This window comes from Rosa chinensis, chromosome 5, assembly GCF_002994745.2.
Source record: "Rosa chinensis cultivar Old Blush chromosome 5, RchiOBHm-V2, whole genome shotgun sequence".
Taxonomy (NCBI): domain Eukaryota; kingdom Viridiplantae; phylum Streptophyta; class Magnoliopsida; order Rosales; family Rosaceae; genus Rosa; species Rosa chinensis.
Genome location: NC_037092.1, coordinates 49,727,323 through 49,742,900, shown reverse-complemented (window position 1 = coordinate 49,742,900; position 15,578 = coordinate 49,727,323). Strand labels below are relative to the sequence as shown.

The 15,578-nt window shown below is 39.4% G+C and overlaps 1 protein-coding gene across 1 annotated transcript; it reads left to right on the top strand.

The window, feature by feature from the left end:
- Positions 1 to 649: 649 nt before the first annotated feature.
- LOC112203969 (uncharacterized protein K02A2.6-like) lies at positions 650 to 15,256 on the top strand (the record flags this gene model as incomplete). Its single annotated transcript, XM_024344861.1, has 5 exons — positions 650 to 894; positions 1,008 to 1,551; positions 2,011 to 2,652; positions 14,066 to 14,208; positions 14,959 to 15,256. Coding segments are annotated over 5 exons (1,872 nt in total), but the record flags the coding sequence as incomplete, so codon positions are not given.
- Between the last annotated feature and the right edge of the window lie 322 nt (positions 15,257 to 15,578).

The window sequence follows — 15,578 nt, the reverse complement described above, 5'->3', positions numbered from 1 at the left end:
TGTTCAGGCACCCAAGTTGGAATTGAAGGTACTCCCTGAGCATTTGAAATACGCGTACCTAGGAGAAAATGAGACCCTCCCAGTGATCATATCATCAACGCTGGAGGTAGAGCAAGAAAGAAAGTTGGTGGACGTGTTGAAGAAGCACAAGACTGCCATTGGGTGGACTCTGGCAGATATCAAGGGGATCAGCCCAACCACGTGTGTCCACCGGATCCTATTAGAAGATGGCGCCAAGCCCACAAGAGAAGCCCAAAGACGTCTACATCCGCCCATGATGAAGGTGGTTCAAGACGAGGTGATCAAGTTGCTAGATTGTGGGGTGATCTACCCCATTTCTGATAGTAAGTGGGTCTCTCCTGTGCAAGTGGTGCCCAAGAAGTCTGGGGTGACAGTGGTGAAGAACGAGGAGAATGAGCTAGTGCCCCAGAGATTAGTCACTGGTCACAGGGTATGTATCGACTACCGGAAGCTGAATGCCACAACAAGGAAGGATCATATGCCCTTGCCTTTTATTGACCAGATGTTGGAGCGCTTAGCGGGCCATTCCTACTATTGCTTCTTGGACGGATATAGTGGGTACAACCAGATCTGCATAGCCCACGAGGATCAGGAGAAGACGACCTTCACATGCCCCTTTGGGACCTTTGCTTATAGGCGCATGCCCTTCGGCTTATGCAACGCACCAGGTACTTTCCAAAGATGTATGCTTTCCATTTTCTCAGAATACATTGAAAATATTATTGAAGTCTTTATGGACGACTTTAGTGTCTTTGGTAAAGATTTTGATACTTGTTTAGAGAATCTAGGATTGATACTTGAGAGGTGTGTAGAAACTAACCTTGTGCTGAATTGGGAGAAGTGTCACTTCATGGTGACACAAGGAATAGTGTTAGGACACATAATATCTAATAGGGGCATTGAGGTAGATAAGGCTAAGGTTGATCTTGTACGTCACTTACCCTCCCCACAACTGTGAGGGAGGTACGCTCTTTTCTTGGCCATGCAGGATTTTATAGGCGGTTCATCAAAGACTTCTCCAAGGTGGCGAGACCTATGTGTGCCCTATTGCAAAAGGACGTACCCTTTGTGTTCAATGAGGATTGCAAGAAGGCGTTTGAAAAGCTCAAGGAGTTGTTGACCACGGCCCCCATCATATGCCCTCCGGATTGGAGTCTACCCTTCGAGCTTATGTGTGATGCATCAGACTATGCTGTTGGAGCTGTGTTGGGCCAGAGGAAGGATAAAAAGCCCTATGCTATTTACTATGCTTCTCGGACCCTCAACGACGCCCAGCTCAACTACTCCACCACTGAAAAAGAACTCTTGGCTGTAGTCTTTGCTTTAGATAAGTTTCGTTCTTATTTATTGCACTCTAAAGTAATTGTTTACTCTGACCATGCAGCCTTGAGATTTCTGATGATCAAGAAGGAGGCCAAGCCCAGATTAATTCGATGGATCCTGTTGCTTCAGGAATTTGACTTAGAGATCAAGGACAAGAAGGGCAGCGAGAATGTGGTGGCGGACCATTTGAGCAGGATAGTACACGAGGAGGACGTCCAGCCCCTACAGGAAACTTTCCCAGATGAGCAGCTCTTTGGGATAGAGGTTAGTGTGCCCTGGTATGCGGATATAGTTAACTATTTAGTCACTAGGACATTTCCTGACACACTTTCCAAAGCTAGTAAGGATAAATTGAAGAAAATGGCTAGGCACTTTATTTGGGATGAGCCCTATTTATGGAAACATTGTAGTGACCAAGTCATTAGGAGATGTGTCCCAGAGTCTGAGCATAGGTCAATTCTATCATTTTGCCATAGTGAGGCTTGTGGAGGCCACTTTGGGCCTCGTAGAACAGCCTTGAAGGTCTTAGATTGTGGATTTTATTGGCCCACTATCTTCAAGGATGCAAACTTGTTTTGTATTTCTTGTGATAGGTGCCAACGGACTGGTAATCTTGGCCCAAAAGATCAAATGCCCATGAGCCCAATAATAAATGTAGAAATTTTTGATGTTTGGGGCATTGACTTTATGGGCCCATTTCCCTCGTCTAATGGTTGTTTATATATACTATTGGCTGTGGACTATGTATCAAAGTGGGTGGAAGCAAAAGCCACCAGGACTAACGATTCAAAAGTGGTTGCAGGTTTCTTGAAAACTAACATATTTTCCAGGTTTGGAGTGCCACGTGTGCTAATCAGTGATGGAGGTTCTCACTTTTGTAACCGTACAATCGAGGCTTTGCTGAAGAAGTATGGGGTAACCCATAAGGTGTCCACGCCCTACCACCCTCAGACCAGTGGCCAAGCAGAGGTATCCAACAGGGAGATCAAGAGGATACTTGAGAAGACAGTGGGCCCGACAAGGAAGGATTGGAGCCAGAGATTGGATGATGCGTTGTGGGCCTACAGAACGGCCTACAAGACGCCTATTGGGATGTCTCCCTTTAGGTTGGCCTACGGAAAGGCATGCCACCTTCCAGTGGAGCTAGAGCACAAGGCTTGGTGGGCTGTCCAGAAGTTCAACATGGATTATGATGAAGCGGGCCTACATAGGAAGCTACAGCTAAATGAGCTTGAGGAGATAAGGAATGAGGCCTACGATGCTTCATGGATCTACAAGGAGAAGACAAAGGCCTACCATGACAAAATGATTCGCGGAAAAAGCTTCCAAGTGGGCCAGAAAGTTCTGTTATTCCATTCCAGACTTAAGCTATTCCCGGGTAAACTTCGTTCTCGTTGGGTTGGTCCATTTATAGTTACAAATGTGTTTACTCATGGTGCTGTAGAGATCAAGAGTGAGAAGACGGGAAGGAGTTCAAGGTAAATGGGCATCGTCTCAAGCCCTACTATGAGTCCTTGGTGGGGCACACATTGGAAGAGATACCCCTCTAGGAGGCACCCCATGACGTGTGAACAAGGAGAAGAGTCCAGGCTGAAGGACTATAAATATTAAGCGCTACATGGGAGGCAACCCATTTCAATCGAAGCTGTGGAGGAGCCATCAACGAGAGTTTGAAATTTCTATCCCTTCACTTGCTTCGGTTGAATTGTACTTGTGTCTTTATTTGTTTGTTTATTTTACCCTTCTCTTATTTTCGTAGCCCCCCATATTTAGGGTCTATATACCATATTTTTTGCCTACATTGAGGACAATGTAGATTCTAAGTGTGGGGTGGGTTTACACCTTTATTTCAGAATTTTTTTTTTCGGTTTAAAAAAAAAAAAAAAAACAAAAAAGTTAGTTTTATAGTCTTTTTGAGTGTTTGAGTCTTAGGATGCCCCTAACGTCTAGGATGAACATGTCTCTGAATTCATGGCTGAAGGTTTTCACAATCGAAATATGACTTAATTGAATTCTGTGGTTAATCGACATTGTGATGCTTGTATGAAGATTTGAGATAGGATTGTAACTTGGTTCATTAAGCATGCTAGGATTAAGTCTGATTCATTTGACCCAAAGTGAGTTATTGAGCTAAATACTTTCTTTTGAGTGCTTAACTGATAATTCTAGAATTTCGTGGCTGTATTTGCAAAACCTCATCATTCTTTGAAAATCCAATGATCATGTGCCATAGATTTTAATGGACTACAGAGTACTAGAACTCGGCTGTTGTGACTGTCAAAACTTGTATGCCATAATATGCACTGATCCTGGATAGGATAGAAGGCATTAGGGTAACCACCATAGCCAAACAAGCATGTGTCCCAACTGTGCCCGTCGTGGGACTCCTTAGAATGAACCCCTTTGAGCCTACGTTGAAAACCTTTGTTTCATCACCCTCACTACCCTACCATGAGCTTAGTACAGGATATCTCTACCCTTGTCTTAGGGACTTAGTAGAGCATGACATAGTATGTAGGGGTGACGATGAAAGACAAGTGTGGGGTGGGGAAAATCCAAGAAAAAAAGAAGAGAAAAAAAAAAAATTTGCCGTAAAAAAAAAAAAATGAAAGAAAATGAAAATGAAAAGAAAGAAAGAAAAGCGGCAAAATAGAAGAAAAATTGAAAAGAAAACTCTTGGGAATTGTTGAAGTGTGGTTTTGGACTTTCAAATTTGTAGAAGGCTCAAAGTTGAAAATTATGCCTTTGTCCATTCCCATGTTGGTTAGAGTGAAGGTTGGGCCCAAAACAATGATAATTGGCCCACAAAAATGGTGATATAAGGTGGTCCTTATATGCTCTGCTAGGTTCTTAGGATTTTTGTATCCTTAATCTTCATTTCGAAAACCCTAGCTTAGCCCCATTACAACCTGTTTTAAGTGCTGACTTGATCCTTGAGATGGGCTGTCTTTGGTTAGTGGAGTCAGGTACGCAGTCGAGCTTATGGTTTAGGTCCATTTGTGCACTTAGTCATTTCATGAGGTCTTTAATAATTCTTCACCAAAATGCATTTATTGATGAAATATGCAAGCTGTTTGTTGCCTTACAATTTATTCTCTTGCATATACTTGAGAGTGAAGCTTTTAAGCATAGCCATTTCTGAGAGAAAATCGAGAGTATGCCCTGTGAGTTTGGATTGGACTTGTTCGAAACATGCTATCATTCACTGTATAACTTAAGTTCTCCATATCTTGCTTAGTCATATGAATGTCACAGGTTTATTAACCATGGAATTATCTATGCAATTTTGATTAAGTGTTTAACGTGAAGCCATGAGTTTGGAGTCTCTGCGACAACAGTTAGGGGAAGTAGAGTCATTACTTGTTTTTTTGTTGAGTCGTTGTTTTGTTTTGTATTTTTGTTTTGCTAAGGGACTAGCAAAAGCTAAGTGTGGGGTAGTTGATAGGAGCAAAAAAGTGTGACGATATTATTAATTATGTGCCTCATTTTAGCCTTATTTCTCCCTTAGTTTAGTGTTTTGAGTCATTAAGTCATTTTGAAAGTCTTGTTGAGTGTTTGGAGTGAAATAGGCGGAAAAGTAAAATTCATGAAAAATCCTAGCTGGATCAGGATTCCTAACTGTCAACTATTTTTGCGGTCTTTACATTTTAATTTCCCTTTATTTTCTCTAGAAAATTCTGATATTCTCCTGCTTGTTGTAGGAAACGTTGCCTGGTTGAACTCTTGGAAACAGCAATGATGGAGTCATAAATAAAGCATTAAGATATTTGACCAAGCAATGAAGAAGGGAAATAAAGGAGAAAAGATGTTTTCAGTTGAGGAATAAAGAAAAAGATGTTTCAGCTGGAAAATAAATAAGAGAAAGACGTTTTCAGTTGGGGATAAAGGAGAAAGACGTTTTCAGTTGAGGAATAAAAGAAAAAGATGTTTCAGCTGGAAAAATAATAAGAGAAAGATGTTTCAGCTTGGAAATTAAAGGAATTGCCCCATTATGAGAGGAGTTAAGGCCATAAAGAAGACGTTTCAGTTGGGAAAAGCCAACCAATGCTCCCCTATAAATAGGCAACGTCCAGAACTGAATTTGATCACTTCCCAGCCAAGATCACTTCTTGACCAGTATTCATTGCTATCACTTCCTGGCCAAAACCATTCCAGACTGCCCAATTCACTCCTCAAACCTTCATCTCCTACAAGACCGTGACACCATCCATCCATCAATCTACAAAGCTCTAAGGCGCTGAGTCAAGGACGCTCCACCACCATAGCAGAGACGAGTTCATCACCTTGTTGCTAAGCCGCTGAGGAAAGCTTCAAAGTGTAACTATGACTCTACTTATATTTTTGTTTCGGTTTTGTGTGTTTCAATTTGCAAGTTGTGTAATTGGAGACATGAGATTTTCAGAATATTTTTATTAATATTTTTGAGATTTTCAGTTTATTATTGAGTTAAATTCGAGAATTCTTTTATGATGCATGTTAAATCTTGTGCCCTTTTATGTGTTTAGGTAATTTTCAGAGTTAAGTTCATAAGTTTGCATGCTAGAATAACGGTGAGAGTTCTTGTGTGTTTTCTTAATTTGCCAAGAGTAATTGTTATTTGTTAAGGCGCTGAGTTAAACAAGTAGCAATTAGTTCTAAAAAGTGGTAAAAACTATGTTCAATGGTTAAACGATTCTGGAAATTACGTGTTAAATTCTATGTGTAATGGTTAATTTGCACGTGTGAGTTGATTCGAGGGTTAGATGATACTACTAGTTAAGAGAATTACGCTGAGTGTTTTCGAAATTAGTAGTATTAGGCTTGGTAAGGACTTTTCCGATCCAAACCTACATTAGAACGAATCAGATAAATGGATTGATCCGCTGAGGCTTTTCATTTGGCTCTTATCTAGGCATTTAAGGTGGGCACATTTTTGTAGCATGTTGAAATGGATTTTCTGTTTTTACACTTAGTAATTTCGAGTGGTATTGGTCTAGGTTAGGGAAGTCGATCATTGTATATAGTTTTATTTGTTTTGTTTTTATTTTAAGTAGATTAGAAACCAATTCCAAAAACCCCCATTTATTCTTTTATTTGTTAATTGACCTTTTTGTGTAGGTGTACCCTACAATCCCCGGACTGAACGATCCCTGCTTATCCTATACTGACAACTACATTTTGCAGGGTTAAATTGTGAGGCTATTTCAGCCGCATCAGAAGCTTGCTTTCGAGATTCAAGAGACCACCACATCAATCGTTCATCACCATCCCCATCTCACGGTGTAATCCGATCTCCTTTGTAACCTTTGCTTTGAATTTCGTGGTTGGTTATGAACTAGTTGACATATGTGTTTGAACAATATAATTCTGGAATTTTTATGATTAATTGGAATTTTCAGATTCATATTATTGTGATTCGAGGTTGCTTATGTGGTTTGTTTAATTAAATTTGCTTATAGATAACTTTTGTATTTTAATCTTATGTGGTTGCAAACACTTAGGGTTTGATATAATTGGTGCTAGGTTTAAGAACATGAAATCGACTTTTCGTTTTGTGTAAACTTGAATCAAAGTAGTAAAGTTTTGTACAAAGATCGAATTTAATTAACGAGGATTGCAATTAGGTGACTTTTCATACTAAGTTGTACACTTGAGTTGATAGCCTTTCTCTATGTGTAATGCGTTAAACATGACATGATTGACTAGCTTTCTAGGGTTTGATTGCATGTTTGATAGGATTAATCTAGGTGCTTTCGCTTAGGTTAATTAGCATTGAAAAGTAAAAAATGGGAATTCTTTGCTTTCGAATGTTTCACATGATCAACTCCTTTCTCATGACTTAGATGAACAATATTAGGTTTGAGTCAATTTTAATCATATGTTTCGATTTTGATCTTTGTTCTCTCATTCCATTCGTATTTATGTTTTTGCATTTTAATTGTTTGTTACTTATTTATTTCGAAAAAACCAAAAACAAATCCCCCCTTTTCGTGACATGTTATAGTTGTGAATATCTTGTGAATATTATACTTTGTTTTAATTTTAATTGTTTAATTGTTTGACAATGACAGGTGTACCCTCAATCCCCGGAATAGAAGATCCCTATTTATTACGTACTACTAATGACATTTTCGGGTTAAATGGTTGTGTATCAATTTTTGGCGCCGTTGCCGGGGATTGAAAAATCACTTGTTAAATATGTGATAATTGTTTTGTTTATTTTGTTCGAAAAAAAAAAAATCTCTTGTTAATTATATAATTTTTTTGTTAGTTAATTGTTAATTAATTACTTAGGTTGTTTTTTATATTGTTGAACACGAATTTTAATTGTAAGTTGTAAATTGAGAGGAATAGGTGAAGTCTCTTTGTTAATATTGGCCTAAACCCCTTATTGGTACCTAGTTCAGGTCCCTTAAGGTTGAGGGCGGCCTTTATTAACACTTGTTGAACTGTCTTCACACTTATGAACTTTTTCATCTTAGTAAGTATAGCCTATGTGGAATGGTGTCTAGGAAGGGGACAACGTTCATGACGGGTTTTTGAATCCAGAAGTGCTTGCAAATGGGCCTAAACCACTAATGTGGAGCAGCTTCATGCCAAAATGGATTTTTCCTCTCGTGTTCGTCCTCCACTACCTGGCCATTTCAGTAAGGTTGCCCAAAGGATTTGAAAGGATTTGTGTCTAGCGACTATACTTGGGCCGCAGTCCACTTGATTTACCGCTTGGAATTAGGTCGATATCAACAATATTTATAACAAAAAAAATGTTGTGATACACTAAGGTACAAAAAAAAAAAAAAAAAAAAAAAAACACTTGTGTAAATATTTTTCATGTTTTTTTTTTTACTCACTTGTGTCTTACTTGTGTGTATGTACATATATTGCTAATTATACTTGTAGTTTGTATTCCTTAGTTACTATTTGTATATTTTGTATTTCTTTGTTAATTATAGTCACTAACTTTTTTAATGGAGTACCGTCTGGCTGAAAGACGTTAAACTCAAGCGCTGCTTGGGAGGCAACCCAATTCAGAAGCAGCTGTGAAGGAGTCAATAACACAGATTTGCTTTCTCTTTCCCTATTTCTTTTATTTTTATTTTTTTAAATTTTCTTCTTTGTTTTTATTTTTGGATTTGTTTCGTAAATGCCTTCTATTTATGCTTAATGTTTCATTGCATGCTTATAATTGATTACATTGAGGACAATGCTATATTTAAGTGTGGGGGAAGGGGATTTATATTTTGTCTTGAGTCATATATATTCAAAAATACAAAAAAATCGAAAAAATGTCAAAAAAAAAAAAAAAAAATTGCATTTATTGAGTCTTTTGTTTTTGTTTTTGTTTTTGAGTCATAGGATGTCTTTCAACTGTCTAGATGATTCTATATCTCTGAATTATGGCTAAAAGAGGATCACAATATTGAGATGATTTTAACATGGTATTCTTTGGTTAATTGAGATATATGAAAATGTGTGCATGAGTAGTGGATATGGATTTCGTAACCTTGGTACAGAATATGAGCATGTTAAGATAGTTTTGATTCATAAAAGCCATGTGAGATATTGAGCCCATGTCCCTTTTCTTGGAGTGATAATTAAAAAGAATATATTCTTAATTCTTGGCGATATTTTGATGATCTCATTATTCTTTCATTTGATTGACTGCTTGCCATAGATTAAGTTTGATGGACTAGAGAATGCTAGAATTCGCTCTTGTGCTTGTGAGACTTTTATCAATACATGTCCCTGATTCTGGAAAGGATAGAGGCACCCTAGGAATTACCACCATTGCCAAATAAGCCTGTGTCCCCTTTTGTGCCCGTCGTGGGACTCCCCTAGTTTAACCCCTTTGAGCCTACGTTAAGCCTTTTCTTTCATCACCCTTAAAATCCTTAACCTGAACCTTAGTATAGCTACACTCCTACCCTTTGTTCTAAAAACTTAGTGGAGCTATCTTTTGGGACATTACTTAAGGATTTGGCATTGAGAATGAGATTGAGAAGAGGTGAAAGTTCAAGTGTGGGGTAGACTTGTCCATACAGAGAAAAATATGTGAAAGCCGTGAAAAAAAGAAATGAAAAAAAAAGTGTACGGCTAGAAAAGAAAAAGAAAATATATCTATGGATTTTAGTCCCCCATACTTAGTGAGTTTGGAGTTTGTTTTGAATTGAAGGCCCACTACAGAAAAATTTGGCCTTTGTCCAATTCACTAGAGTTCAAAGGAAGTTTAAAGTGAAGTTAGGGCCCAAAATGAAGACATTTGGCCTCTTTACATTACCTCTATGGGATGGGACATTTTGATATATCTTGGTGGATTTCTAGAAGTCTCTACAGTACATGAGCTCTGCTAGGTTTTAGGACACTTTGTTAAAATCCTTACCTTTCATTTCTTAAAACCTTGAGCCTTAGCCCCATTACAACCTTTGAGAAGTCCTTCTTGATCTTAAGATGGGACAGCCTTTGATATGGAGATGAGTACAAGAGTTGACCTATGGCTTGGGTCCATCCGTGCAAGTAGTTGATATCTTTCATGAGATCTTTTGAAAAAAAAATTTATTCACAAAGTGCTTTTCGTTTCTTATATATGTGAGTTTTGATTGCCTCAAAATATTTCTCTCACATATAATGAATGATTATAAGCTTTTAAGCATTGCCTAGATCTGAGAGAAGAAGAGTGATATACCTTGTGAGGATATGAATCATACTTGTCTGAAACGTGCTTAACATAACCCATCACCATTGTTACAACCAGTCCTACTTGTGTAAGTGAGATTATGTGTTTCAATAACTCTCGAATGCTTAAACATTGATTCTGGTTGAGTGCTAATCTTGGTGTTTGAAAGTAAGAGATGCTGAGACAAAAAGTTGAAGGGCAATAGAGTCATTGTTTGTGTAGAGTCTTAAATTTTCGTTGAGTCTTAGTTGAGTCTTGTGTGATTTTGCTAGGACTAGCAAAAGCTAAGTGTGGGGGAATTTGATAGGAGCATTTTAATGCGACGTTTTAACTGTTATTTCCCTATATTTTCTGCGTTATTTCCTTAATAAACTCTGTTTAGGGAATTCCATTCTTTGATTGGGAAAGTTCCTAATGTAGAAAGTTTCGTTTTATAGTTTCTATTTTCCATTTTTAGAAGTTTCCATTTTAGTTTAGGAAAGTTTCCATTTCTTATTTAGAAATCTTCTATTTTCAGGTCTTGGAATAAATAAGCTGATTGAGTTCATAATGGAACGAGAAGCTTCATGAAGATGACAAGGAAAACAAGTGACAATGTGGGAATTAAGATGATTGATTGAGGATTCAAGAGAGATTTCTTGGAGACTTTATGGAAAGAAATTTGTGGGGAATATTTGGTGTGATTGCAACTGAAAACAGAAATAATCAAGGAGATGAGCCAAGAGAGATTCAAGGGAGATATTTATGGAAGGAAAATATGTGTGCACCAAGGAAAAGCTCAAAAGGCGTCCAGATTCATCCCTAATTCCTAAAGGAATGTTGGCCGAAATTCATGAAGAAATCAGAATAATTTCAAGGAAATTCGGCAATTAAATATTAGGGAGTTATTTTAGAGAATTTTGATTGGTTGGAACACTCACAAGGCTTACTTGACTTCTATGATTGGTTGGACCACATCACAAGCTTACTTGGCAAATTATCATTGGTTGAAGCTATGTGGAAAATTCTGATTGCTTTGTGAACCCTAGCCATGCTCCTATATAAACTCCCCTTTCTCAACGTCAAAGGTTCCTCTTCCCATACAATTTACACTTTAGAAAAAATCAGAAAATCTTCTTAGCATAGCCGTGAGTTTCTCCATCCTCTAGTCATCTCCACGAGTTCAAGCAAGGCCAAGGAGAAGAAGCATAGCCGTGAGCATCCATCATCCATCTCCAACCTTGAAGCTTGCTTTCGAGATTCAAGAGACCACCACATCAATCGTTCATCACCATCCCCATCTCACGGTGTAATCCGATTCTCCTTTGTAACCTTTGCTTTGAATTTCGTTGGTTATGAACTAGTTGACATATGTGTTTGAACAAATATTAATTTCTGGAATTTTTATGGTTAATTGAGAATTTTCAGATTCATATTATTGTGATTCGAGAGTTGCTTATGTGGGTTTGTTTAATTAAATTTGCGTTATAGATAACTTTTGTATTTTAATCTTATGTGGTTGCAAACACTTAGGGTTTCGATATAATTGGTGCTAGGTTTAAGAACATGAAATCGACTTTTCGTTTTGTGTAAACTTGAATCAAAGTAGTAAAGGTTTTGTACAAAGATCGAATTTAATTAACGAGGATTGCAATTAGGTGGACTTTTCCATACTAAGTTGTACACTTGAGTTGATAGCCTTTCTCTATGTGTAATGCGTTAAACATGACATGATTGACTAGCTTTCTAGGGTTTGATTGCATGTTTGATAGGATTAATCTAGGTGCTTTCGCTTAGGTTAATTAGCATTGAAAAGTAAAAATGGGAATTCATTTGCTTTCGAATGTTTCACATGATCAACTCCTTTCTCATGACTTAGATGAACAATATTAGGTTTTGAGTCAATTTTAATCATATGTTTCGATTTTGATCTTTGTTCTCTCATTCCATTCGTATTTATGTTTTTGCATTTTAATTGTTTTGTTAACTTAGTTTTATTTTCGAAAAACCAAAAACAAAATCCCCCCTTTTCGTGTACAATGTTTATAGTTGTGAATATCTTGTGAATATTATACTTTGTTTTAATTTTAATTGTTTAATTGTTTGACAATGACAGGTGTACCCTCAATCCCCGGAATAGAACGATCCCTATTTATTACGTACTACTACGATATTTTCAGGGTTAAATTATGCGCTTGCTTTTAGGTGCATCAGTTGTGTGACATACTTAAGGTATATTGGATCAAACATGACCTTGTCAAGGGTAGCTGTTCTATAGTCCCATTGCACAATGAGGTCCTCTGTTCCCGTACCTAAGTATGTAAAATAAAAGTAACTTAGAAAGTTTAGGTTGTGCCTTTCCTTTAACCCTAATGTGGCATGTGGACCTTAAGGAAAAGCATAATGTTTATATTCCGAACCTTGTATATGTTACTAACACTTGATTTGGTCTTAAAGGTCCATGAATGTCCACTATTTCAAATAAGACTAAGGAGCTCTTCGAAAAATTGGAACGTGCTAAGCAAAGGGCGAACCTCTCTTTTTCAGACATCCCTCCTCTAGAAAGGAGGGACTCTCAGGACTCTAGCTATTCAGGTAACTCCTCAACTAGATCAACCGAGGAGATCAACAAACCTGACCATTCTGAAGAAGGAGAAGAACAAGTCTTTGAAGAGGAAGAAGAGGAGGTCACTGTGAGAGGACGTTGCAGACGCAGAAGAGGAAGAGCACGCCCCTGCTGAGCAAGTACAAGCACCAATGACTGAGACTATTAGGCAACTGTCTAATCCTACGGGTGGAGGTGCTGCACCCTTATGCATTGTCTATCCACAACCAAGAGAGGGGCTTAATGATGATTTTGAGTTAAAGAGTGGGTTTTTGCATCACCTACCCAAGTTTCATGGGATGAATAGTGAAGACACCAACAAGCATCTCAAGGAGTTCGAGTTTGTCTGTGGAGTATGTGTCCTAAAGGAGCTGATATCAATATCTTGAAGATGAAGGCATTCCCCTTTACTTTGGAGGACAAGGCCAAGACTTGGCTATTTGAGCTGCCTGCTGGGACTATCAACACTTGGGATAGGATGAAAAGCGAGTTCCTTACAAAGTACTTTCCTGCCTCAAAAGTCACTGTTTTGAGGAAGCAGATTAGTGGAATCACGCAAGGACATGAGGAGAATTTCTGCAATTACTGGGACAGGTTTAAGAGCCTTGTAGCATCATGCCCTAACCATGGGATGAGTGAGGGGTCCCTCCTTACCTATTTTTATGAGGGACTCACCGCTAATGAGCGTGGTTTGTTAGATGCTGCTGCTGGAGGGTCCTTTATGGATAGGACACCTGCTAATGCCAAAGAGCTACTTACTAATCGTGCACTAAACTATCAGCAATATGAGGGGTGCTTTCCTCTCAACGGAGGGTACACGAGGTGTCCACTAACTCTGTTCTTGAAGACAAGGTCAACAAAATGTCTACTCTGTTGTCTCAAGTCTTAAACGTTAGTGAAGAAGGCGTAATGGCTCAAGTGTGTGGGATGTGCTTGACTCAAGGGCACCCCACTGATAAATGCCCCCAGCTTGCCTCTCCAGAAGCATGGGAATCTGTTAACGCCCTGGGTATCAAGGAGGCTCGAGGTACAACCCTTATTCCAATACGTACAATCCTGGGCTCAGAGACCACCCACAATTTCGTTGGGCCAACAATGATAACACCTTGAGACCACCTCAAGGCCCAGGTCAGAATTCTCAGCGCCCACCAGGTTTGTTTTTGAGGCCTCAGGTACCTCAAACTTTTGGTATTCCCAATATTGTCCCTTCACCTCCTGTTTCTAATACTTTGAGTGCCCCTAATTATGATGAACTGTTGAAGTCCCTTGCTGCGGGGCAACAACAACTTAACACGGCTACTCAAGCTTTGGTTGTAGGACAAGCGACCCATTCAAAGGATATTGCAGAGCTCAAGAATCAAATGGGCCAGGTGGTGGATTTCATGGGCCGAATTGCTGAAACAGGAGAGCTACCAAGCAAACGGTGCCTAACCCAAGGAATGAGCACGCTAAAGCCATCATCACTAGGAGTGGACGTATGCTAGTGGATCCTCCAGAGCCACAAGAAGGCCCAAGTGGCCTATAATGAAGAAGAAGATGTTGTGGAGGTGTCCAAGAAGGATGTTGAGAAGGACCCAGCTACATCAATGGTGGAAGTTAACGTGCCCCAAGCTGAGGCACACCAAAGGTACGATTCCTAACTCAGGTGGTTTAGTTAAGACTAACCCAGTTGTTTCTATACCTTTCCCAAGCAGGTTTGCCAAGACGAAGAAAGATAAATCTGATCAAGAGATCTTGGAAATCTTCAAGAAGGTTCAAGTGAACATGCCCTGATCGAGTGCATCAAACAAGTGCCTAAGTATGCCAAGTTCTTAAAGGAGCTATGCACCACAAGGAGGCAGACAAGAGAGAAGGAGGTGGTGAAATGAGTGAAACGGTATCAGCCGTTATCCAGAGGAAACTACCCCCAAAGTTGAAGGACCCAGGGATTTTTCTGTTCCCTGTATCATTGGTGACACCAGGTTTGAAATGTGATGTTAGACTTAGGGGCTTCCATAAATGTTATGCCTTATAATTTGTATGTGTCCCTAGGTCTAGGCCCTCTTAAAAGGGATAATGTTGTCATTCAACTTGCTGATAGGTCTAACAAATACCCTGAAGGGTATGTTGAGGATGTTCTTGTGCAGGTAAACCATCTGATATTCCCTGCGGATTTCTATGTATTGGACATGGAGGAATCACCCCTAAATACCACTCCATTACTTTTAGGGCGACCCTTTATGAGGACTGCAAGAACGAAGATCGATGTGTACAAGGGACTCTCACCATGGAGTTTAATGGTGATGTTATACGCTTCAACATTCTTGAAGCCATGAGGTACCCTATTTCTGATTTGAAACCTTGCTTTGCTATTGATGTAGTTGATTCACTCGCACAGGTTTTCTGAAGCACTGGTTGAGGAGGCATTGGCTATGACCCTAGCGGAGGGGGTCGAATATGATGCACATGGAAAACCTATCCCCAAGGTTGAGTGGGACGTTGAAGAGCCCAGAGTGATCAAGACTGTGGCCTCACTTGAGGCTCAGCCTATAAAGAGGTCCAGTTCCTATTTGTCAACTCCAGTTTCTACTAATAAAATGTTGCCCTCTATGGTTCAGGCACCCAAGTTGGAATTGAAGGTACTCCCTGAGCATTTGAAGTACGCGTACCTAGGAGAAAAGGAGACCCTCCAGTGATTATATCATCAACATTGGAGGTAGAGCAAGAAAGGAAGTTGGTGGAAGTGTTGAAGAAGCACAAGACTGCCATTGGTTGGACTCTAGCAGATATCAAGGGGATCAGCCCAACCACATGTGTCCATCGGATCCTGTTAGAAGGTGACGCCAAGCCCACAAGAGAAGCCCAAAGACGTCTACATCCGCCCATGATGAAGGTAGTCCAAGACGAGGTGATCAAGTTGCTAGATTGTGGCGTGATCTACCCCATTTCTGATAGTAAGTGGGTCTCTCCAGTGCAAGTGGTGCCCAAGAAGTCTGGGGTGACAGTAGTAAAGAACGA